General features: G+C 37.4%; 3 protein-coding genes and 1 pseudogene across 3 annotated transcripts; 1 reads left to right on the top strand and 3 right to left on the bottom strand.

Moving 5' to 3' along the window:
* Positions 1-2711: 2711 nt before the first annotated feature.
* On the bottom strand, positions 2712-7831 carry LOC121807733 (probable protein phosphatase 2C 76). The gene is made up of 9 exons (XM_042208018.1): positions 7404-7831; positions 6533-6832; positions 5772-5899; positions 5290-5388; positions 4346-4504; positions 4143-4229; positions 3703-3794; positions 3419-3493; positions 2712-3108 (listed from the first exon to the last, which is right to left on the bottom strand). The coding sequence occupies exons 2-9, from the start codon at positions 6784-6786 to the stop codon at positions 2863-2865; spliced, it is 1140 nt and encodes a 379-aa protein (XP_042063952.1). The 5' UTR covers positions 6787-6832; positions 7404-7831; the 3' UTR covers positions 2712-2862.
* A 624-nt stretch (positions 7832-8455) lies between these two features.
* Positions 8456-11958, bottom strand: LOC121807732 (rust resistance kinase Lr10-like). The gene is made up of 4 exons (XM_042208017.1): positions 11082-11958; positions 9953-9973; positions 9833-9865; positions 8456-9739 (listed from the first exon to the last, which is right to left on the bottom strand). Exons 1-4 carry the CDS (start codon positions 11857-11859, stop codon positions 8649-8651), a joined length of 1923 nt encoding a protein of 640 aa, XP_042063951.1. The 5' UTR covers positions 11860-11958; the 3' UTR covers positions 8456-8648.
* Positions 11959-17720: 5762 nt separating this feature from the next.
* Positions 17721-19039, top strand: LOC121807534 (annotated as a pseudogene).
* A 2609-nt stretch (positions 19040-21648) lies between these two features.
* LOC121807034 (E3 ubiquitin-protein ligase SINAT3-like) lies at positions 21649-25176 on the bottom strand. Its single transcript, XM_042207216.1, has 3 exons — positions 24497-25176; positions 22934-23320; positions 21649-22129 (listed from the first exon to the last, which is right to left on the bottom strand). Exons 1-3 carry the CDS (start codon positions 24701-24703, stop codon positions 21767-21769), a joined length of 957 nt encoding a protein of 318 aa, XP_042063150.1. The 5' UTR covers positions 24704-25176; the 3' UTR covers positions 21649-21766.
* Positions 25177-26499: the final 1323 nt, after the last annotated feature.

Below are 26499 nucleotides of genomic sequence, written 5' to 3'. Positions count from 1 at the left end.
GACCCGCTACTCCCGGAACTAGGCTCGTTGTTGAGATCCATTTCCCGTTGTTGATCTTGAACAGAAAGAAAGATAGAGAGAGTACTCGTTAAAACAAGTGGTGCGAATGAAAATGACGAGCAAAGCGCGTATATATAGTGTTTCGGAAAAAAAAAGTTAATTTTCGCGCTGGGCGGTGCGCTGGGCGATCCGGGAGCTGCAATAGCGCCGAAAGGACCGCCCAGCCGACCGCCCAGCGCCACGCCACCGCCCAGCGCTGCGCGGTTTCTCTCTCCAGTCAGCGGTTGGGCGGCTGCAATAGACCGCCCAGCGAACCGCCCAGCGCCGACGCTCGGCTGGGCGGTCGCTGACAATGAAAATTTCAATTCTGTGTGCTTCTTGCAATTGTTGTTTTCATAATTTTAAAAATCACCCAATGAATAATATGAAACTAACTAAACGATGAATTGGAAGAAAATATATGATGAAGCAAGCTTAAGAGTATCCACATCTGTGCTCTTGCCAACGAGCACGGATGTGGACCCGGACCCACTTTTTCTGTCTGCTTTTAGGCAAGAGCATAACACTCACATCTGTGCTCTTCCGCAAGGACGAGCACAAGGGTCCCACCATTCCATTATTCAATTTAAATAAAAACATTTCCATAAAATTAAAATACATTAAAAATACCCGGAATAATATTACAAAATACATTAAAAATTAAAAATTACATAATTAAAATCCTAAAAAATAAAAATTACATAATTAAAATCATAAAAAATAAAAATTACATAATTAAACTCCTAATCAATAAAAAATACATAATTCACCTCTTAAAATAAAAAAACCACTACTCGTGGCCGAATTTCGCCCAAATGTGTTTGATTAGGTCTTCTTGTAGCTCAACGTGGGTTCGGGTATCGCGCATTGTGTGTCTTGTTTCGATCCTCTCACCCACCGTCGTATGCACACCTCGGCGTGGGGGAGACCTCGCGCTTGAGCTTCCGGCTTCATCATCGTCGTAAAAGCTAGCCGCCCTCGATCCTTCGTCGGCTATAATCATGTTGTGTAAGATAATACACGTGTACATGATGTCGGCGATATTTTTCACGTACCACAGCCGAGACGGGGCCTTCACAATGTTGAATCAGGCTTGAAGGACCCCAAAGGCTCTTTCGACGTCTTTCTGCGCGGACTCATGACGCTGCGCAAAAAGAACCCGTCTCGGGTCTTGCGGGTTGCTGAGCATCTTCACTAAAGTCGACCACCTTGGGTAAATACCATCGGCGAGATAGTAACCCATGTGGTATACATTTCCGTTGACGGTGAAGTCGATCGCCGATGCTACACCATTCAACACATCATTGAAGAGGGGTGAAGAATAGAGCACGTTCAAGTCGTTGTTGGATCCGGTAACACCGAAATATGCATGTCAAATCCATAGGCGGTAGTCGGCGACCGCTTCAAGGATAAGTGTTGGGCCGCCGCCTTTGTGGCCGCTTAAGTGTTGCCCCCTCCAAGCAGTCGGGCAATTCTTCCACCTCCAATGCATGCATGCAGTCAATGCTGCCAAGCATACCGGGAAAGCCATGGACTGTTTCTTGAAGACGAAGCAACCGTTGGCAATCATCGGCGGTGGGTGCCCGAAGGAATTCATCACCGAAAGCTGAACGAACGCCCTCGCAAAAATTTTTAAGACAAAAGATTCCAGTGGACTCACCGACATGCAAATACTCGTCGAAGAGGTCGGCCGTTTGCCCAGTAGCGAGTTGTCGGATGGCACACGTACACTTCTGCAACGCCGAGAGACTTTGCTGACCGACTGCATCTGGACCTGTTTGGAAGTATTCAACACGGGTGGACAATGTGTTGACAATACGCATAAACAAGCGCTTTGACATGCGAAAACGACGCCTAAAGTAATCTTCCGGAAACCGTGGTTGGTCGGAAAAATAGTCAGCAACGAGCCTTTCGTGGGCTCCCTCTCGGTCACGATGAATGTAGCGGCGAGTTGATCTAGTTAGTTGAGAAGTAGGGGCGGGGGTATTCGCTGCGACATATGCTTCATAAGCGGCACAATGTTGTTCGTAGTATTCTTGTTCTTCGCGCTTCGCTTCCGCAATGAGATGGGTGAAATCCATTTGAGATTTTGAGTGAAAGATGAAGGTGTAGATAAGTTGTATGAAAAATATGAATGAGAGATGAATGAGATATGTTTTGATGTGAAAAATGGATGATGAATGTGTGTATTTATAGATGGTTTTGGGAAAAAAAATAAAAAAAATACAGAAAAAGCAGGCAAAAAATGGCAATTTTTTGGGATTGTGAATTTTTTTTGGCATTATTTTCATTTTTTTAAAATAAAAAAATGATTTTCCAACGGATATGCCGTTGGCCAATTAGAACGCGCCACGTTGCCTGCTCGCTGGCACGGACGTGCTCGATGCATCGAGCAGCGTAGTGCCAGCAGCGTGAGCGCAGCGGCGGACAGCGTCTCCGTGCCGCTGGCACGGACGATCGGAAGCATTCCTGCTCGCCGAGGTGGATGCTCTAAGGTTTTGTTGTGTGTAGACAAGAGAATATACTCATAAATTTGAATTACATTACAAGTGACACCTCAAAGACAATTTCGATGAACATTTACCGATCAAAATATAGAACCAATTTTTAATATACTTCGCAGATCTTTCCAAATATTTATGTTCTCAAAGATAAGTTTATAAATATCGAGATACCATTATTAGTTTATTGCCATTACCAACCAAAAGACTCAGATTAGTTTAAAACTGAGTGAATCAATTTATTTCAAAAAAAGTATAAAAAAAACCACAGCTTACAAAAACCAATGAATGAACGAATCACAACCAGCCAGTCAACAAGTGATCAGCAGTTCTGAGTTTTCTGAGGCTCTTCTTCTTTTGAAGCTGGCTCTGATTCTCCAGTTCTGCTTGTCGTTGTCTGGGTTTCAACTTCAGCTTCAGTGTCTTGGTTGGGACCCGCTTCCTCGTGTTGGAACTTGACAACAATACAGGTGATATTGTCTGCACTACCACGAGTGAAGGCGGTCTCTGTCAGTTTCCGCGCAGCTGCCACCGGCTCTTCTTCTGCTTGGGCTATCGAAACAGCATCCTGAAAAACAGTGTTCACCCAGTGCCTTTGGCATTACTTCTACGGTATATAACCAACTATCTCAACTAATATTACAAAATCCTAGAGCATCAAATGCTAAACTCAAACTAAACAAACACATTCAATTTCGACTAGTATTTGATGGACCATCTACCGTGTTACTTCTGAATATGAGCTGCTTGACGTAAGGAGTCAAGTGGCCAGTTTTATGCATAATAAGCAAGACATGAAGAAGGTCTTCATTCGAAGAAACTCAATGTTGGGTAGCAAATGTATGAAAATTGCTGATATTATGTGTGAAAATAATTACCTCGTTGGGTACAACATCCCAAAGTCCATCACTTGCAAGCACAAGCAATTCAAGATCTTGATCAACTTCCAGGTCCTGTAGCAGTAAAATGATCAAATGACGTGTTTTGAACCAAGAACCGGAAAAGTTGCCCAACTATAAGTACCGACACTCGATTACATCGTAATTTAGAGCACATTTTATTTTGAGACTACCGATACAACTTATGAGAGCTCAACTATCAGCCTCATCCTTTACCAGCAAAATCTCACGAGTCAAAACAACAGTGACAGAATTATGAGAACCTGAATCTCAGGCTCAGCTATAACGAATTGTTTCAGCATGCGGTTTCCGAAAGCACGAGACATGGCCAAGACACCTCCGACCCTCCAAGTACCTAACACAAACATTTATAAAAGATCATTTCAGTCTGACTTTGAGCATAAAATTATATGTCAACAGCTAGAACAGAACAAGATAACATTTTATCAGAAATGCATGAACTCTCAAGAATTTTATTGACGCAAATAATCGATTCTTTCTTGCATCCTATGATAATCAGCCACTCAGCTGACAGAACATGGAAAGCAGAAAAAAGACCATTAATTAGATCCCTCCAGTGAATATCAGCATGAAAAGGATTTCATTTACAAAAGCTAAAGGACACCATTCTCAAGAGGACAATGCTTCTTGCTACAGTTGTATGAGAAGCACAAGAGTCTTGTATGATGAAAGATCATCAAACCTGCCCACATTACAACGCCTCCAGCATTTTCAATTCTTCTCCTCTCATCGCTTCTATTGGGTTTGTGGTCATCTGAGAGTGGAATTGCTGTCAAACATGGAGAGAGAAAATTAGTTGAGAAAGTTATGACCTCAATATTTTATTGAAGTTTTAATGCCCAAAATCTGAGATAGTTTAAAAGAAAATATGAGATCATTTAGTACCTTTTCCAGCCTTTGATATAATAGTTCGAGAGTCTCCAACATTTGCAACATAAAGGTGGTTGCCTACCAGAACTGCTGTTGAAGCTGTAGAGCCATCATCTCGGAATGTCTCCTTTTCAGAATCCAGAAAGTCTTTGTCGGTCTTCCGATATGTTTCACCTGTGGTTTTGTACTTGTTATTAGATAAATTAAAAGACACATGTTATCACCAGACAACCACTACACCTAATCTTTCTAAGAGAAAAGGATTTCTTACCATGCAACGAAGCTAATTTAGTCAAACATGACAGCAGCACAAATATAACAGTTCTAAAAGATCAGATAACATAAGAATACACAACTTCCCAATATATCAAGTACCGAAAATTTTGTAAGAGTTATGAAATTTAGAGGCATTTGAAACAGATTATCACTATCACGTTCCAAATGATGCTCTGCATAAATACTTCATTACCTGTAATTCATATGAGATCAGATAACAAAAATAACAAGTACAAAGTCTAATTTGAACTTGAGCTAGCTAAAATCTTCACTAAATATCATCAGGTGTCACTTAAGAATCTATAGATAAGATAGTTCACTTTGTCACCTAAATAAATGGCTAGATTGATACTCAATGTTGCATCACACATGAAGAGCCTGAGATGCAGGGAAGAAATTTTACCATTGAAAGGTAACAACATAGAATCTAGGTGCATAATATTTTGCACAGAGTTGAGGCAAGTTCTAAGTGAGGCAGCTGATCTCTTGTGTAGCCGAAACAAGGCAGGAAAATATTTCAATTCGTTAAAGCAAGGATTTCTGATTAGTGTTTACCAAAGTATCCTATATTACCAACAAAGTCTGGTGTCCACCCAAAGGAGAAAGAAAAAACAAACCTTTCATGCAATCGAAGATCAAAATTTGGTTATACGAAATGACTTATATTGTGTGCCTCAACTTACTTATAGCCTTTTTTGTGTTCGTAATAAATTCTCGATGTTTCATTAGATTCTCAAAGAGATGTTCCTTCAGAAATTCAGCAGCGCGAGAGCCACCATGACCTGCCATGCCCCATATTAATATAAGAGTAATATTCTCAAACAATTTAAATCATGTTCAGATGAACAAAGAAATAATAGTTAGCTACAAATATTACAAGTCATCCTTTTTACAATAAACATTGAGGTCATGCAGTCAAATCTGAGAATTTAAATCTTGTGTTAAACAAACATTTTATAATTCATTATTTCATTTATATACGGACAATTGGAAAATACTTATATTCATTAGAATTCATTCATATACGGACAATTTTGTAAGCAGTCATCTCTTTAGATGTGCAACTTAGATTATGATTTGCTCCCTCCAGCAGGTACCCTATTCCTTTGGCTATTAATACAAAATTTTAGGAAAAAAGTATAATAATTATAGGATAAGAGTTGACCATCAAATATCCCAAAGAGGGAGACTGACTGCCCATTAATCTTGGTAGCCTTAATGTCATAGAAGTCCTCCATGCTAGACCTTTTTCCTCTAAAGCTGGCATATCCACAGCTTAATCTCCCATCTTCACTGTTAATCAAGAAATTAAATGTGATTATGCTTTCAATCATTTCACATCAGAATAATTTTTAGCTATGAGCAGAAACAAGTAGATTAGCAGACAAATAAAGCTAATTCATCAAGTTTTGCACGTTACATGAACCAGGAGAAAAGACGTAAAAATAATTATCTAGGCTACAAACTCAAACGAATGCATTCAACCGATTCTACCATTGGGGACAAGAGAAAGAAGAGGGTTAGATGAATACTCATTTTCTGGTTGACAACTTTAGAAGGAAATGGGTAAATTTCATTTGCATGCCACGCCAAGAAAAGCTTCAAAAGAAATTTAGCCAATCAATGTAGATAACTGAAATTAAAGAACATGCAAGGACAACTGATTGTTTGATCTGAAAGGAAGGAAGGAAAAAACATGGCAATATATAACATATTCATTCACTACTTCATATAATTGATATCATGGTACAAAAGAAGCACGTGTCCAGGACAACTGAATGCACAAGTTAAGACTATAAAAGGAACCTAACTAAATTATTGCATGCATCACATTCAAAATTAACTAATAAACGTAGCAGTGTTTTCCACGTGAGATAATTACGAACGATATACCAACAAAAGTTATTAAACTTAAAATCCAATCACCTGCTCCATCCACCACTAGCATAGCCACCATCGTCACCCTTCTCGGGTAAAGCACCAACCGCAGGTCTTCTAGCAGTTTCTCCACAATCCACCATCATTGTTCTTTTTCTTCCAAGCTTATAGTTCGACAAATAAGGGCAGAGGTCAGTGGTATTTAAGCCACCACAGATATATCTTAACCGCGCGACCTCAGTTTGTCTCCTGATATGTCCCGCCCAGAGATTTACAGCACTCAAGACTCTATTGCATAACATCTAAAGCAGATGCCTTGATCTCCAAATTGAATCTAATAATCCAGTACTGCCAAATACACAAAAAGAAAAAGAACATTAAAAGGAGATACTACTAAAGAAAATGAATCAGCTTCATTATATCGCTATTATACATTTAAATAGGGATTATTTATACATTTCATCAACACTAACTCCCGAGTGATGAATGGTGAGAGAATGAACTAATTTTGTAAACCATCAAATCAAGTTGAAATGGATTAGCTAAACTATAAGCATTCATCTCTTTCTTTCAATTTGGCAAAAACATTTTTGAACACACACACAGCAAAGCTTCTGTTCATTCTAGCTTTTGTCGTTGAGTAATTACTTTAGAAATAAGCTCATATCATGGGATTCAACAATTAGAAAACTACACGCATTTGCAGTTAATGAACCGACTTTGACAAGATGAAATCTCATTTAACTTGCATTCTTCATTAATTAGACAAACAAGTCACCTTCAAACTAGAAGTATTCCATTTTTTCACTAACATATCTTTAACAGTGTTCAGTTTCTACATCCTACAAAAAGCTGCAAGGAATCAGCTCCGAATAGAGCATACACACAAAAGAGATTTAAAAGAAATAGCAGCTCTTACACAAAAAATAGTCGATTCGTCGAGCTGCAAAGTCACACGCCGAGATGCAGATCCACGAGCATTTCACTTAGCGAATATCACGCTTTATGACTAATCAATCAACGAATAACAGATCGATCGTTTTAAAATGGAACAATGAATCGGATCAAATATAAGATCGCCGAAGATCCTGACTGCATCATTCAGAAAAGGGAATCGGTATCCATTTTTTTCATGAAAACTAGTAAAAAGAAAAAATCCAAGCTCGTGATGATAACGGAAACATCGGTCTCGGAATCAGGAAACCCTAGACAGATTGATTTATTGGTAGCAGTAGCACTGTTGGTAGTGGAGCGGATGAAAATGAATTTTGTTGTGGATTGGCGGATGGTAGAAAGAGAGGAAGAGTGAGAGAGAGGAAGTTATCACCGAGAGAGTGAAGGCGACGTGGCAGAATCATAATATCCGAGTTAAATTAACGTGAATATTGTCTTTGGCAAAAAATATTATGCTGATACATTATTGCATCATATTATTCGAGATGGACTGATAATTTAAATAATATGTCATTAATACTTTTAAATAGTAATTTCATATATTTGTAGTATGTTTCATTATTTTTTTATTTCTCATTTTCGCTCTTCAATCTCATTCTTTCTTAATATTCCCCCTATTTAAAAAAATACTACTACTATAAAGTAATCTTTTTTAATTCCTTCCATAAAATTAGTTTATTTCCAATTTTTACAAGTTTTTCTTTTTTATAAGTTGAGTTCAATAATAACACTTCAATCACTTTTCCTTTCCACCTATTTTATAGTATTAATTTTTCATTAAAACTCATATCATCCCCAATGTTTATATTTTTATGAAACAGGCAAGTATAAATCATAATTTAATAAACACGATATTAAATTTAGTATAACACACCTCATTTCGTTACTTACAATATGAAATTATTTAGCTAAATAATCTGATAGCGCCAGAATTTAAAGCAATATAAACAAAACCAGAATTCGACAAAAATTAAAGAATTTACATCTAAATTACCTTTTAAAATCTGGAGAAAAAGATGGTGGAAATTGAACCCCTCTCTATTCACACATACTAACATTGAGAAAAAAAAGAATGAAAAGATTTACATGTGTTATAATTCTTGTCAAGGAAACTGATCTATGCAGAAACAGCTTCTATAACATGTCACATACATTTGAACATTCTATAACATGATACCAACATCGAATCCAATCTCACGAGTTTCGTTTCCTACAACAAAGGAGTTCCCCTCGTTCCGTGATCGTCTGCGATCTCCCGCGGAGCCATGAAAGGCTTCGGCGGCAGCTGCAGCTCTGCATGGGACTCGAGCATCTCAACCAGTTTATTCATCGGAGGCCGATCACTAGGCTTCATCTGTATACACCACAACGCCACGATCACCATCTTCTTCACCATCCTCCTCTCCTCGTCCGTCGCATCCTTCACCTCGACTTCCTTCCCACTGCTAAGCTGCTCGTACACCCACGACGGGAAGTAAATCTGCCCTTCCTCCTCCGCGAAAGGGTTCACATTCTTCCTCCGCCCCGCCATCTCCATCAGCAACATCCCGAAACTGTACACATCCGCCTTGTAGGAGACTCCCCCGACGTTCTTGTAAAACATCTCCGGCGCCATATACCCCATCGTGCCCCTCCCGGCCGACAGGTTCACGAAACTACCACCATCGCTCGGGTACAGCTGCGCCAGCCCGAAATCAGACACCTTCGGGTTGAACTTTTCGTCGAGCAAAATATTATGAGGCTTGATGTCGAAATGCAAGATTTGCATTTCGCAGCCACGGTGCAGGTAGTCGATCCCACGAGCCACCCCGAGTGCAATTTCAAACATCTTCTCGTACCTCAGCGCGGTCACCTCCAGACCTTGCTGGTTGAAAATGTACCTGTCCAAGGAGCCATTTGGCAGATACTCGTAAACCAAGGCGCACTTCGAGCCCTCGACTGAGAAGCCGATGAGCTGCACCACGTTGACATGGTGGATCCGGCCAATTGTGCCGACCTCACTGATGAACTCTTGCTCGCTGGGCATAGACTGCCCCATGATCTTCACTGCAACGTACGGGCCACTTCGAAGCTTCCCTTTGTACACAGTTCCATAGGCTCCTTCGCCCAATCTCTGGTTGAAATTGTTAGTCATCTTCTTGATCTCGGAGTAGGTGTATTTTATAGGGGTGAGGTTGTTCTGACCCTGCAAAAATTCTTCGATGGTTTCGTCCATTGCTAGATGCCGTCTTCTCCATCTGCGTACCACTAGCCCGACCAGGATTGGGAATCCTATCACGAATCTCAGAGCAACAAGTGCACCTGTATAGTCATGAACAATGAACAATTAAACTTGATAACACTAGCATTACACACAATATTGAAAAGTTAATTGAATGAAGGTTGTGATCTTACCAAATGCAATCAACGCGTAAAACCCGACAATAACTGTCAAAACAGGTAAACATGTTAGAAGAGATCAAAGGAAAATATCAGAAACACAATGAAGGTTTGAGAAGATGGAAAAGTACTCACTTCCCCAGTAGTTGATTTTACCTGCATTGTTCAAGTGAAAGCAACGTCAGCATAACAAGAAGTCGGTAAATGAGAAAATCAAGCACTTAGCTCAAAGATCATCAAAGTTGAATTAGGCAGTGAAAAATACGAAACACGAGCAATATCAAAGTGAATCAATACACAAAATAAGATTGGCATAGTTACAAGCTAAGCAAAATACATGACTTAACCATGCTACCTAGTGTTACCACTCCAACAATCTCAAAGTGAATCAATATGCAAAACAAGACTGCGGCAGTTACAAGCTAAGCAAAAGATGTAGTAACTCGAGATATTTCATTGAATCATGTGATGAAGAGATTCTACTTGTCCCCATGAACTAAAATTTTTGATAACTTCTTGATCTCCCAGATTTATACAATGTTGATTCTAGTGATCGGTTCATAACAATGCTAACTAGTGCTACTATTCCAACAATCTCAAAGTGAAGCAATATACAAAAGCAAGATTGGACAGTTACAAGCTAAGTAAAAGACGACTTGCAATGCTGCTTAGCGTTGCTATTCCAACAAATCTCAGAGTGAATCAATAAACAAAACAAGATTTTGACAGTTACAACTTACAAGCTAAGCAAAAGATGTGACTTACAATGCCACCTAGGTGTGACATTACAACAATCTCAAAACAAAGCATTACGCAAAAACATGAATGAGACCATTATAACTAAGCAAAAGATGTGACTTACAATGCTGCTACCTAGTGTTTCTCTCGAAAGATTTACATAGAGAATACTGATTCTAAAGAATGATTCATAGCAATGCTACCTAATGTCAACAATATCATAGCGAATCAATACATAAATAGATGTGACTCACAATGCTACTTAGTGTTACTATTCCAATAATCTCAAAGTGAATCAATACACAAAACAAGATTGGGACAGTTTAGCTAAGCAAAAGATAACTATCCCAACAATCTCAAAGTGAAGCTATACAAAAAACAAGATTACGACAGTTATAAGCTAAGCAAACGATGCAGCTTACAATTCTACCAAGTGTGACCATTCCAACAATCTCAAAGTGAATCAATACACGAAACGAGATCAAGACGGTTATAAATAACAACCCAACCAAAAGATGTGACTCACATTTGAAACTCAGTTGGGAGATAGGTGTATCCTCCTTGCAGTAGTGTTTGCACGTGATCCGACTCCCCTCCACGCCGCAATACCCGTCACTCCTCTCACAGTCCCCGCAGTGAGCATGATACCACGAAAGCTCCACCCCATACCCCAAATAATCATAAATCCCCTTCAAAGAATCACCCCCTCTCACACCCCTAAGCCCAGAAGTCCAAACCACCCTATAAACCGAGCACCCCTCCTCCACATCCGACACCTTAACATCCTTTCCCAGCATAAGATAACTAAAAATTCTTGAAGAGTTAGAGAAAATCCCACTCATATTCCCACAGAAAGGCCCCTCAGCATAATTGGGGGAATCCACAGGAGAGAGACAGTACATAAACGACACAGGTATGTTGAAATCGAAGAAGCCACTGAATATATCCGGCCATGAATCGTAATTGTTGGAATAAACAGGGCAAGATGAGAAATTTGCGGGGTTTAGGGCGGGATCAGCTACTCTAATGAAGTATGTTTCGTAGTTGATGGCTTGAACAATGTACCTCGTTGATGATTTAGGCGCCCAAATTGTTTGATTGCTGCGGCAATCGAGCTCGAAGCCGGGGCCGTCGTGGCCGCAGGATTTGGGGGCGGTTGTTAATCGGAAAGGGTAGCTGATTTTGACGTTGCCACAAAATGAGGAGGCGCAGTTGTTGTTGTTTTGGGCTAAGCAATTGACAGCGAGGAAAAGAAGGAGAATTGGGATGCTTGAAATTGTAGAGAGGCTTCTGTTTTGTGACATTATGAGGAATTTTGATGTAAAGTTGTGATCTTTGAGGGAAGGAGAAGAAAGATGAATACAATATGTAAGTATATACAGACCTTCAAAAAAGAAATGGTGAAGAAGTCAATGAGGCTGAGGCGTAGTGGACTGCTGACCAAGTAGAGAAAGTGTCTTCCTGCTGCTGCCGGTGTTCATGCACCCATGCAATCATACACATTAAATTCAGTATAACTTAATTAATTAAATTATTTACAGATAATTTGTTCGTTTAATTAGAGGTATGTTGATGCAGCAAGTAGATTTTTTTTTTATAAATAGGAGTACTAGTAATACTTTTTGGCATCACAGATGCTTAGAAAAAGTGAAGTAGTATTTAGTAGAATTTGAATCATACTTTTATATATTAATTTTTACAATTAGATTTAAATTAAATGAGTTAGTAAAATATGTAAAATTTGAATAAAATAAATTAGTAAATACCATATATATCTAAAAAAATATAATAAATATGTAATGATAGATATTCTAAAATAATAAAATGAGACACGTAATGATAGACAATTATTAAAACACTACTAGTTAAATTTGAGAATTTATAAATTTATCTTCTGCTTCTATAGCTTAAACCATAGCTAATTTCTCTATTATTTATACTCCAAATTGATGAAGGATTAATATCTAGAAATTACAATAAAAATACGAATTTTATTAAATTTATGTTAAATTTGAATCATTTTTATGCTTTGACTTTAATAGAAATCTATCAAAACAATAGTTAAATGTTTTATTGAACGCTCAAATTAAACGATGTAGTATTTATTTGAATAATCAAATTGATTTCACGAAATTAAATGAAATCTCCATTTCTTTCTCTTGCAAGTTTTTCTATAACTATTGGCTGATACGTCGGTGCATATGCACCGCATGTAGGTGAAGTGTTCAGGCCATTGGTCAACATAGGCTGCACTTTCAACGCGATTATCTCTTTACTTCTATCAGCAAAATATAAATACTTAAATAAAATTATAAAGAGGAAATATCTTTTTTTCGACGAACTTTGTCAAACTCTCATTTTAGAAACTTAAAAATATCATTTGAGATCCGTCAACTATAAGCTAATACTAATCGAAGTACTTTTTTTTTTACTATTTTCAGATTTTTTCGGACGTAAATACCCCCAATACCTTGAAGGATATATTTTTAATAAACTTATCACACACTCATATTTTTTTATAAATATCTTTACTATATATATTTGATAAATTTTTTAAATATAATTTGACATTCAATATTATCACTTAATTTTATGACATAAAACAAAAAGCAAAGCTACCAACACCAACAGGACCCTTACGCTTCTTGAACCTACACAACAACACCCAAAAGATAGCAACGAGCAATAGAGCATGCAGAGAGAAAAAAGATTATTCGAGCAGGAACACACCACCAAAGCAAGTCCCAAAAAATCTCAATAAGTAGCAAGAAGAACTCATCCCATTGTAACCAATCAAAACCAAGGCCGAGCGAGAAAAGAGCATCACAAAATAAAACCTCTATAGGCAGCACAACACCTTAGTAACCGATTCAATTCGTGTTGATATTCCAGCCCCGTACGTCTCGTATCTTCATCATAGTATGCACTTCTTCGCGCACTCTTAATTAGGTATTGCCCATCCTTTTATCTCCTCCAAATTGTCTAGTATTTGTCCCGACGAAAAAGGACATTCCGGACACCATCCTTTGGTCCAAATGCCAAGACTCCAAATGCCAAGACGCCAAAACAACTTTTTCTTCTCAAGTTCCCAATAGGGTTTGAATCCTTGGAATACAATCTTGTTCCGAATGTCCCACACATACCATGATAAGACATAGAACATGGAATTCAACATCTTCTTATCAAATCTTTTAAAAGTAGCACCAAACTAGGAGCGAAAGCACATGGATGGGTGGTTGGGGAGGCAGATTGAGATGTTCCACCGTTCATAACAAAAGTTCCACACGCTACTAGAGATTTTTCAACTAAAGCAGGGATGCTCAATAGATTCTGACTCTTCTCTACATAGCACACACTTGTCATCAACGATACTGATCACTTCAAATTTAAACAACCTGTCTTTGGTGTTAAGTCTCCCTTGAAGGATAAACCATGGAAGGAGCTTAAAATTGTATACTAATCTAACATGACTAATACTCCCTCCGTCCCCGAATAAGAGTCGCTAATTTCCTTTTTGGGCCGTCCCCCATTAAGAGTCACTCTTTATTTTTACCATAAATGGTAGTAGGTCCCACATTCCACTAACTCACTCCACTCACATTTTATTATAAAACCAATATAAAAAAAGTAGGTCCCACATTCCACTAACTTTTTCAACCAACTTTTCTTTACATTTCTTAAAACTCGTGCTCGGTCAAACAACGACTCCTATTAGGGGACAGAGGGAGTATAATATTGATACCATTAAGAATTAATAGTAATAAAAAAAGGTGAATATCTATTGTTCAATTCAATTTATGACTTGGGCGATTAAATTAAATTAAAATACAATTAATAGAAGTTTCGTAGTCATTTAATAATGGAATTGGGAGACAGACTTTTAAAACGTTTCAATATTAAGATGGGAGAGTACTTTTAGTGAGATAAAATGGTTAATAACATAAAGCTAACTATCAAAATAGAATTATTGGCTACGAGCTTAATAGTTTTATGTATTGTATTTTACATCTTCCGCTCTATATTAATTGAGTCATTTTTCTATTTTAAAAAGTTTCAACGTAAATGAATCATTTCTATTTTTGGCAAAAATAATAATGCCACATACTTTATTCTCTTTTCATGTGTCTTACTTTATTCACCATTCACTTAACACACAATTCTTAAACTTCATGCCAAAAAAATGTATCTATCAATAAGGAACAGAGGAAGCCCGTCCCTATTCATCTTCTTCCACTACAACTCTTTCTGCATCGCAGCGTCGAAGCACAACGATCTTCGACGGCATCTCTCAAGCTTGATTCTGGTAGTTCTCATAGGCCGGCGGTGGTGTCGGTCGACCCACCCAACCCCACCTAGATCCACCCCCGGTGACATATGGGCTATTTTTTATTCATTTAATTTATTATAACCCCATAAAAACGTACTTATATCATTAATTTTGCAAAATATGGATAAATTAAAGCCAGTTTATCCTTTTATCCATTTATTTGAAGCTACGTAGAAAATGAACATATCTAACTTTTTATTGTTACGTAATACAAACAACAAGAAGCTATAGTTTTGCATTTGAATTTTGAACCAATAAATTCTAGAAGACTAGGAGAAAATTTAGGGTCTATGCAAATAGGACAAATTTTCACCTTATAATTTGACACACGAAATTTCATTGCCACACAAGTCGAATATATAGTAGTATTATATATACGGAGTAGCATCAAGTTATTATTTAGGTCGAATCGGAAAATGCGCAGAATATTAATGATAAATTCCAAATGCGATGGCCGCCTCCACATTACATTACTCCATTTTTAAGTACGGAGTAGTACTTATTAGAATAAAATGAATATATAAATAAAATACTCTCTCCGTCAGCCTTCCCATATATTAAAAATATATGTAATTCCATTTTCACCCATCCCACAAAAATATATACATTCAATTTTTAAAAAATTATATCAATTTAATAATATAGGTCCCATTATCCACTAACTATACTTTAACTATTATTTTCCTCATCTCTCTTACTTTAATTATATCATTCTCCTCGTCTCTCTTACTTTACAAATTTTATCTTAATTCCCGTGCCATTTCATCCGCCCATATTTTTATGGGATGGAGGGAGTATATAATGACGAAAATAGTAATGTTGTTTATGCTATGCGTGAGCATCCCGCTCACATAAAAATACTATGTGTATATATATATAGGGATGTATTCAGATTAATGTGTATAAAACTGTCAAAAAGGAAAACTAATATAAGCCACATGATTATGTTCATCTAATGGCCTAGATTCATGCGCCTGTTATTAATAAAATTATTATTTTAATATGAAAAAGGGCAGTTTAGGGAGTGATAGTTTTAGGCGGTTAATTGCATTCCTTAATTCACTTTTTTAACTTTGTTAATATATAATATAATTTAATTTTCTTAATTCACGCCTCCCATGTTTGGTGGTTATAATCTTGAATATATTACTTAATTAACTTAATTATTTTGCAACATCTTTAATTCTTTATATCAACACATACATCAAGTCCTTATGATGACTATGTTTAAAAGTGACGTTGTACATCAATATACCGTTTTCGTACATTATCTTATATAATTTCTATTTGTATCATTTGGTTTTGGTTTTGGTTTTGGTTTCATGCGAAACTGGATGTACGAATATGACTTTGTAATGTACGAAAGACTTAGTTTAATGTATGAAATGCTTAGTTTAATGTCTTGCAGCACGTTGAATCCATACCCTTTGGGTTTAGCAATCCATCGGGCTAGGTTGTAGTACTGACCGACTAAAGAAAACTTTACCAAGGGCGGAGGGTTTAGCAATCCATTTGGGTAGGGCATATTACCAACAATTTCCTATAATTTCTGTTTTTATCATTTGGTTTTGGTTTCATACGGAACTTGATATACGAATATGGTTTTGAAATGTACGAACAACTTAGTTTAATGTACAAAAGAATTAGTTTGATGTCTTTTAGCACGTTGAATCCATATCATTTGGGTTTAGCATCCCATCGAGCTAGATTGTAGTACCGACCGACTAACGAGAACTTCACCAAGGCAAGGGAAATAACTCTTTTCCCCTAGGGTTTAACAATCTATTTGGCTAGGCCATATTACCAACAATTTCCTATAATTTCTGTTTGTATCCTTTGGGTTTTTGGTTTCACACGGATCATGATGTACGAATATAGCTTTGTAATGTATGAACTATTCAGTTTAATGTACAAAAGGCTTGGTTTAATGTCTTGTAGCACGTTGCATCCATACCCTTTGGGTTTAGCCATCCATCAGGCTAGGTTGTAGTACCGACCGACTAACGAAAACTTCACCAAAAGCAAGGAGATAACTTTTTTCCCTTAGGGTTTAACAATTCATTTGGCTAGGGCATAGTACCAACACTTTCCTATAATTTCTGTTTTTATCCTTTAATTTTGGTTTCATACAGAACTAGATGTACGAATATGGTTTTGTAATGTACGAAAGACTTAGCTTAATGTACGAAAGAATTAGTTTAATGTCGATGTTAATGTATGAAAATAGTATTTGAATGTATGAATCCCAGACATTATTGTAATTGAATTAATGAATAGTGTATGTACATATATAGTTACATCATGTCGCAGTGAATGATATTTTGAAGTCGTATACAATTATGCACGTATAATGTATCTTGGGTTGGGAAAAGTTTGCATATTGTTTATGTAAATTAAGTCCACTGAATTGGTCCACATTAGAACTTTCAACCAACTCATTGACTTTGATTTCATTTGCTAACACTCCTCTAATCAACATGATGAGCATACCGTACATGTTATAATTATTAGGTGTCACAATTATATATACAACTAAATCAAATTATTTTTTTTTTAATATAGAATATGCTGTCTCTAAACCTCCAATACCCATTGGCTTCACCAAATAGTATAAATTTTCAAGCAACTTGCACTAAAAAATAGCTTCCTATTCTTCTCTCTTGTCACATATACTGATATAAGGTTGATTATGTTAAGAATACATATTCAAGAATTCTCTCTTCTTGGAGACGAACTTTCGAATTTTGAGGTAATTTTACATCTAATTATTGATGTGATTAATTTGTACTACTATATAAGATTAATGTGATTAATTTTGTGCAGTAAGTTATAGCACTAATGGCATGTGAATGTGAGAGTCAAATTTTCAGCCTCAGTTGGCCTACATTTCTCACCGCCGTTGATTGGTAATAACACTACATTCTGTTGAGTTTACGAATTACCAACGGATTTATCGACGAATATCTGTTCGTCGGTAACATCGGCTAGCAAAAAGGTTGATCTCACACAAAACTCTTTATCCAGGACCAACTCCCACCACAGAAGATCTGTGGCGGCGAGCTTGGTCCAGGGAGTGTACACCCTGGAGGATGACCGGCATCGGAACAGGCAATGCCCCGACGCCCTGGCTCCTCCATGGTGGCACTCCTTCAACTTCCGCCTCGTCCAAATCCTCATAGACAGCCACGACGTCTCCCATTTCGGCGCGGTCTTCGAGTTCGTCAACTACTCGTACTACCACCAGGCCCCCGCGGGACAACGCCCGCCGCAGTACGTGATCGCGTTCCGCGGCACGATCCCGAAGGCCGGGAACAGGAAGGAGGACTTCAAGCTGGACATCCACCTGGCGGTCAACGACCTCCAGAAGAGCAGCCGTTTCCAGACAGGCCTGGAAACCGCCAGCCAGACAGGCCTGGAATACGGGACTGTCTGGCTGGCGGGCCACTCCCTGGGATCATCCCTGGCACTGGTTGTCGGGCGGGAGATGGCGAAGAGCTAGGGTGTGCATCTCGAGACGTACTTGTTTAACCCGCCCTTTGTGTCTCCGCCCATCGAGCGGATCAAGAGCGACAAGGTGGAGCTCGGGCTGAGGCTCGCGGGCAGTCTGGTGGTGACAGCTGTTGTTGCCGGTGGTGGGGCTAGGGAGATAGACCCTTTTGTGGCGCTGTCGACGTGGGTCCCGTATTTGTTTATTAACCGGTCAGATCCGATATGCTCGGAGTATGCGGGGTATTTTAAGCATAGGGAGGATATGGAAGCGATCGGGGCGGGGAGGATTGGGAAGGTTGCTACTAAGAATTCGATAAGGAGCATTTTGTCGTCGAGGGAAGCGTCGCACCTTCTTCCCTCGGCTTATCTTACACTCAACGGCGCGGCGGCGGCGAGCGTTAGGGAGGCTCATGGGATTTGCCAATGGTGGAGGCATGACTTGGAGTTGGAATACAAGTATTACCAACACAACTAGCTAGTACTTACTAGTTTTTTCTTTTCATTTTCAGCCCAACCACCACTTTTCTATTGTTTTGGGGTTTTTTGTGTCTTAATGTTTTCTGATGTCCAAATTAACTTACTGTTGAAACCTATTAAGCCGTACTAAAAGCGAATGCAGAAAATTGTATGTTTTCTGTACAATTTAGTCGATAATATATTTTTAGTGATTTCGATTATTGATATAGAATTTGGATTCTTTTTAAGACACCATAAAAGTGAAAAGTTAAATCACACCCACTTCTTTATGTTTTCTACCATTTATATGATGAGAATACATTCTTTTAAGTAACGAGGATTATTGATAGAAATTTTGTACTTATAACAAAAATGGAGAAATTTTAAGACTTCATGAAACAGAAAAATTGAAATGAATGGGCTGCGCAAGGAGAATATATTCATTTTATGAAAAATAGACAAGGGCTTAAGCCACTTCTAAATTGTGAAGTAAGAAAGATTAATTTAAGTACCCAATTAGTCATTCCTCCTATTACTTACTAATTTTATGATGGGATGAGTTTGGTTGGCCTCCCCTTCATGTCTGAGGTAAGCTTCAATTAATAAGATTTCATCTAGTCTTGTTATCTTGTAGCACAATCTAACTTAGATCAGATCCATACTCAATCAGAATGTCTCTGGAGTTGTTTCAAGTAGAAACTGATAAGAGATACTCTCTCCGTCCACCATTAGAAGTCCCATTTATAGGCGGCACGGGTTTTAAAAAATGTTAAAAAAAGTGGGTGGAAAAAAGTTAGTGAAATAGAGGTCCCACCTGTATATATTAATTTTAAATGAAATGTGAGTGGAATGAGTTAGTGGCAGGTGAGACCCTATTACCATTTATGGTAAAAGTGAATCGGGACTCCTATTCGCGGACGGACTAAAATGGAAAAACGGGACTCCTATTCGCGGACAGAGGGAGTATTCACTTAAGGCCATGTTTGGTTGCCATGATTCTGTCTAGGAAAGTAATCTGATTCCTTAAATTTTAAATTCTTGTGTTTGTTTCCGTTTTTAATCAAAATGAGAAAGTAATCAAAATCCTGAAATAAGGAAAGTTAGTACAACTTTCCAGGATTCTGAATCATAACTTTTCTTAGGTATTCTTTTTCCCAATTTTAGGATTCTTACATATTTAATGCAATATAGTACAGTTTATCATCATCATCATCATCATCCTCATCATCGTTATTATTTATTACAATATTTTAAAAATAATTTAAAAGTATAAACCATACTTAATTTCAGGATAATAAATAACTATAATTCAAATTATCATAATTATAACTATATTATTAATATTTATTTTTATTTTTATTATCATAATAATAATAATTTCTTAAATAATTAAATATAATTATAAGTATATAATAATATAATAATTTTTAATTTATAAATTAGTAATTAACAATAAAATTGTAGTGAAATTTTAAATTATAAAATGTATTCAATTAAAAATTAATTAAATATAATGATAATAATAATAATAATAATCTTATTTATTATTATATTATTATATATTATGATGTACAATCCATATTTAAACTATCCATCGTAATAATAAATAAAATAATATAATTATTATCATTTGTAATTAATAATTTATTAAATAATATGTATTATTATTTTTTATAAATAAAAAATGATAAGTATATTTTTAGTTTAGTGTTAAATCAAATATATACTTTCAAATCTTGATATTTTCCAAACACGGGAAAGTAAAGTTATTAGAAATCATATTCCCGGGATTCATTTTCCCAGGAATCATTTTCCTTGCCAACTTTACTTTCCCGCCAACCAAACATGGCCTAAGTGTCGCTCGGTTGTCATGACTAATTATCATATAATAATCTACCTAGGATTAAGTCATAAAATTATTTTAGTTGGAGGGGGTGTCTATAACTAATTATCACATGATTCAATCTCATAAAATAAACATACTACTTACTATATATTTAATCATAGAATATAATATTACCAATCAAATAATCCTTATGTTACAATTCCAAAAAATATTATTGAGCTCCTGTATGGGGATATACCTTAATCCCAAGTGGATATTTACTAATACAAGGGGATAATATTATAATCTTAAACTTTCATTGATTCATTTGAATTAGTCAATACAGCTATTATTTCCACTAGCCACAACTTGCTTTCCTTTTTTTTTCAATTAGCTTGACTATTTAAAGCTAGCTGTATTCACTTTTGATTGTGGGCATCTTGTCCTAGAGAAGAGGAACTTGTTATCATCTTTGTGTTTTTAATTATGCTTTATTTTTGTTGAAAATCACATAATTCCATACTACTTCCATCTTTAAAAATAGAAATGTTTAAAACGACACAAGTTTTAACACACAATTAATAAAGTTAGATAGAGAAAGATAAAAAGTAATAAAAGTAATGTTAGTAAATTGTGTAGTTCATATTTTAAAATAGAAAATTTCACCGTCGCCAATTGAAAATAATTTCTATTTTAAAGAACAAGGTAGTAGTACAAAAAATTATTGATTCTCTAATTGTAACAGAATCGCCTAAACCTTTAAGATGGTTATAGCTCGCCCATTGACTTCCAATCCAGTTACTAACCATTGACCGTCGGTCTGATTCCGAACCAAAACGACAGTTTTGGCTTGATCTTGCAACAACTTCATCTTCTTTTTCACCACCACGTGTTCGATAAAATGCCAATTATGGGCCAAAATGGACCACGCGCCACATCTTCAATAAAATGCCTTTGCACATGCTCTAAGAGTGTCAAATATGACGAAGATCGATGTTGAGAGAGTCATTTCACAATTGATTTTTTTTTTTACAAAGTTGCACATTAATATCATACATATACAACCACCCAAAGAAACCAAAATCCAAAGAGGGAAAAAAAAGAATGAATTTTGTTAGGTAGAAAGATTTGGTATGCAGACCCCAGCATCAGGGTTCTGCTGTTCCTCCCAGATCCTTCCAGTAACTCTAAGCTTAAGCTCCTTCCTGTCGCCGCCCGAGAAAAACAGCGCCATGTTCCGTTGGATGATCAGCCCATCGTGACTATCCCTCACTTTGCGGTGGCTGTCCCGAATGCTCCGCGGCGTCCCCTCCCATATCAGCTTCCTCCCGTTCGCTCCCACCTCTAAACTATAGCTGTAGTTGCGCGCTTCAGCTTCATCACCCATGAACCGGAGGAACGCCATGTACACAGGCGCCATCCCCAGCTGGAAAGCTTCGAAATGGAGGCAGAAATATTGCCCAAAACAATGGAATACCTAATCAAACACAATGGAGATGAATCTTTCTAAATCCTAATTGCGAATTTACACTAATTATACAAAAAGATATGAAGTTAGCATATATGATACTCTCTCTGTCTGAATATAACGATCCATTTTGACTCAGGTGCGGATTTTAAGAAACAGGAAATTCTAATGGGTGGAAACGTTAGGGGAATGTGAATTTCACTTTTGTATACTACCTCCATCCTTGAAAAATAGAATCTTTTGAAACGGCACAGGTTTTAATGACAATTGGTAAAGTAAGAGAGAGGAAAAGAAAAATGGGTAAAGTAAGAGAGATGAAATAATTTTAGAAGGTTTTTATTTTTAAGGGACGACCCAAAATAGAAATAGTTTCTATTTTCAAGGGACGGAGGTAGTATTAGTTTTATAATAGAGCGTGAGAGTAATGATTTAATGGAGTATGAGGTCCACTTATGAAAAATGGACGAAAGCAAATGGGGATTTTAATCGAGGACGTACCAAAATATCAAAATGGGACATCATATCTCGGGCATAAGGAGTACAAAAGGTTTCATTTGTGTTCCATTCTAATACATTTTGTCATCTGCATTTAGACATTGTCAACCCTTTGCCTATATGGGGTACAAAACCTTAATCAAAGAGTTGACGGCGGCGTCTAAACATAGATGACGTTTAAAATAAAATGTGGAAGAAACTTTCTATATCATTTATGCAAAACTTTTTGTACCAACATAAAACAACGGTGAAATTTTTTGCATGAAAAGTGTAATTATCCAGAATAAATTAACCATAACTCGAAAATGCGGAACTCACAGTTAACATCCACGTTGCATTTTCTACTTCACGGGGGTTTGACTTGACATAGCGGTGATTGAAGGTGCACCCTGTGTGCATGTCCACTTTGTGGTCGTCTCTCAAATGTGTAACCAGGTGAGGAGTGTCTCCTGTGACCGAGCACTCTGATCCGGCATACGGACAACTGTATGGTCTGAAGTTGCAAACTGCTTCGTGCTTGAGTTTGCTGTAATACGGGAATATTTCAGCACACCCCAGTGAGAAAAACTTGCAGGGAAGCTCTAGTGACTCCGCGACCTTCTCTAGTGCCAAACACCTGATATCTCCAAGCTCTTGTCTGCAGGTAGGGCAGCGATTATGCACCCTCGACTTGCAAGTGGAGCAGAGTGTGTGCCCATTGGGACACTGCAACGAAGAATATGTTCAATACAGTCATTCTTTTGCCTTCATTTCTTCAAATAAGTAAAAGCTATTCTTCCAACAGATGCACACTAATGTGTCATTTTCATCCGAACACAGCAGATTAAGGCCCTTTATTTACAAGCCACATGAAGTGATTCGCCTAAGAAAAACAGAGACCACAACTCAAGCCATTCGATGCAAGTTTAGAGCGAACTATCAAGTAACATTATGGTCATAGATTACCATATCATCTGTTGTATTATGTAGCCAAACTGCGGGAGGCCCTTTTCTTGCAATTCTTTCACTCATTAGAAAAAAGTAACAAACCAAATATACACACTGTCGAGCCACTATATCTATGAACCAAAAATATTCAGGGTTCCCATTGTAGTTGTTACTCTTTCAACAAACTCAATGCAGTTAAAGTATTATCAAGCCAAATAATATACAAATAAAATTTCCCTACCCGATCAAAACTCGAACTTGAATCCACCTTTCCCCAACTAAAAGGACTCCGACTCACACCTATCCACTAAAAGGACTATACCTATGAAGTATGAACCACTCAAAAATAACGGTTTCCCCTTGTAATAATAGTCACTCATTCAACAAACTCAAAGTAGTTTAAAGTCTATCAAGTTACATAATTTAAAAATAAAACTTTCCTACCCAATCAAACTCAAGGTTAGATCCACATTTCCCCAACTAAAATGAGTCTCACTCCTCAATCATAAAGCATTTATCAAAGCAGAATAATTTGCATTGTAAATGGATACTCATTCAACAAATCAATGAAGTTAAAAGCGTGCTAAGTCAAACTATAATTCACAAACAAAACTTCCCTAAACAATCAAAACTCGAGCTCGAATCCACACATCCCCAACCAAAAGCTACAGAAAGCATTCATCAAAGCAAAAGAATTTCAACAAATGTGTCAAAAAAATGCAAGGTTTCCCCTTGCGATGGTTACTCATTCAACAATCTCAATGAACTTTCACATAATTTACAAACAAAACTGTTACCTACCCAATCAAACCTCAACCTCAAATCCACATTTTTCCCAACTAAAGACTCCAATTCCTCTATCAACTAAAAACCATATAAACCATTCATCAAAGCACAAGAGTTTCAAGAAATGCACCAACAAAATGCAAGGTAAGGTGGATAAGTTGAGCAGACCTGATGGATGGGTGGGTACATCGAATTCGTACAAACGGGGCACTCGAGCAATTCGTGCACGCTGGTTGGCACCAGTCCAGCCACGAACCTGCCGAGAGGCTTGGAAGAACACTGATGAGAATGAGCATTTTGATTGCTGCGAGAAACTGCTGACTGCATCTCCTCATCTTCATTTCCCTCCGTTGAAGAAATATTATCCATTTCCATTGCCCCCCAATTTCACAGAACCCCCTTTCTTCCTCACCCGATCGCAAGAATCAAGTCCTTTTTCCCCCTTTTCAGCTTCCCCCAAATCACAACAAGGCCACTTCTGCAAGTGTCACAAAATTGGGTGCCCTAATTTCGTAATTCAATCGATCGTAACCCCCCAAATGTCCACTTCTATAAATTCAATCTTCAAAGTTCGATCTTTGACACAAATTAGGCGATCTTTGACGAAAATCGATTCCGATAAAGCGATTTTAGGGGTCCATTGTTTTCTTTCAATTTCTTCTCTTGTTCTCTTCTTCGGTGAGAAAGAAGAAATCAAAAGAATATGAAAGAAAATGGAGGAGAGAATGAGGGGAAAAATGGATTGAAAAAGAAGACGAAAGGAAGGATCATGAGAGAGGAATGAGATCATGAGAGAGGAATGAGGATCACCGTTGAATTTGAAAACATTTGATTTTCCGATGTTAATCCGACGGTTTTCAATAAGATTAAGGAGTATTTAAATGACTCAGTTCGGTTTCTGTATTTGTTGTTGTTCAGTTACCTTTTTCTTAAAAAATTCGTATCTCCGCGAATTTACACACTACTAAGTTTACAAATTACAATATATCTCGATTTATTGTACGATTTCCACTATTTTTTTGGAAATCTTTTTAAAGTTATATAGGTCTAGGAACTTATTTTTGCAAAATACTTATGCAGGAACTTATAAGTTGTTTTAAGGAAAAATTATAAGCTCAGAAAAGCACATTTATTCTTTATTTTTAATTGATAAAATAGGGAAGAGAGAAAAATAACAGTAATATAATTATTTCTAACTGAGATATCATAAATAGAATACAGATAAGAATAAAATGAGAGAGAAAATAAAAAATTGAGAATATTAAAAATAACAGAGAGAGTGACATTATCATTAAAATTTAAAAGGAATATTTTATCCATAAAATCCTACATTCAACATGTCAACCATAAAACATCATATCAAAATTGTTTATTAGCTTTAAAAATAAAATTGGGTCTCAAGCATGAGTATGATCTACTATTTCCTAAAAGCATCAGACCATCCACAACGCGTCTCGCGCCGGGCTCGCGTCTCGTCTCGGAGAGACGAGACCCCCGCGAGACGCATTGCAGCGGCCATCTCGTCTCCAGCTCGCGACCGGCTCGTCGCGTAGCTCGTCTCGGAGAGACACGAGACGAGCTGTCTCGCCACGCGCCCGAGACACGTGGCACGTCCCCATGCGTGCGTGACGCCCACTCGCTGGCCCGCGAGTGGGCGTCGTCACTGATGACGCAATAATTCATTTTTTTTAAAAAAAAAAACGATTTTTAATAAAAAAAATTTTTTTTTTTTTCAAACGGTAATATTACCGTTAAATATTTATTTTCATTTTTTAAATTTTTAATTTTTTTACTCTATAAATAATTCTATTCCATACTCATTTCAAACACAAACACACATCTATTCCTCTCAAATCCTCTCTATCACTCCAATTTCCATCTTCAATCAACTCAAACAAATGGATCCTTTTGAGCAAATGCGCCAATTAATGGAACAATCACTCGAAGAAGATCGACGACGAGAGGCGGAGGAAGCCGCACCACCCCCACGACGCTCCCGGAAGTACATCAATCGGAACCGGGAGGAAGCCGCCGCACGGTTAGTACGCGACTACTTCTGCGATAACCCGATTTGGGGAGATACCTATTTCCGTCGCCGTTTCCGCATGCGGAAACCGCTATTTCTCCACATAGCGAATACTTTGGCGGCCAGGGAGGAGTTCTTCCGAGAA

This window comes from Salvia splendens, chromosome 6 (assembly GCF_004379255.2).
Source record: "Salvia splendens isolate huo1 chromosome 6, SspV2, whole genome shotgun sequence".
NCBI classification, from domain to species: domain Eukaryota; kingdom Viridiplantae; phylum Streptophyta; class Magnoliopsida; order Lamiales; family Lamiaceae; genus Salvia; species Salvia splendens.
The sequence above is the reverse complement of the archived record's forward strand: the minus strand, read 5'-3'. Positions and strand labels throughout refer to the sequence as shown.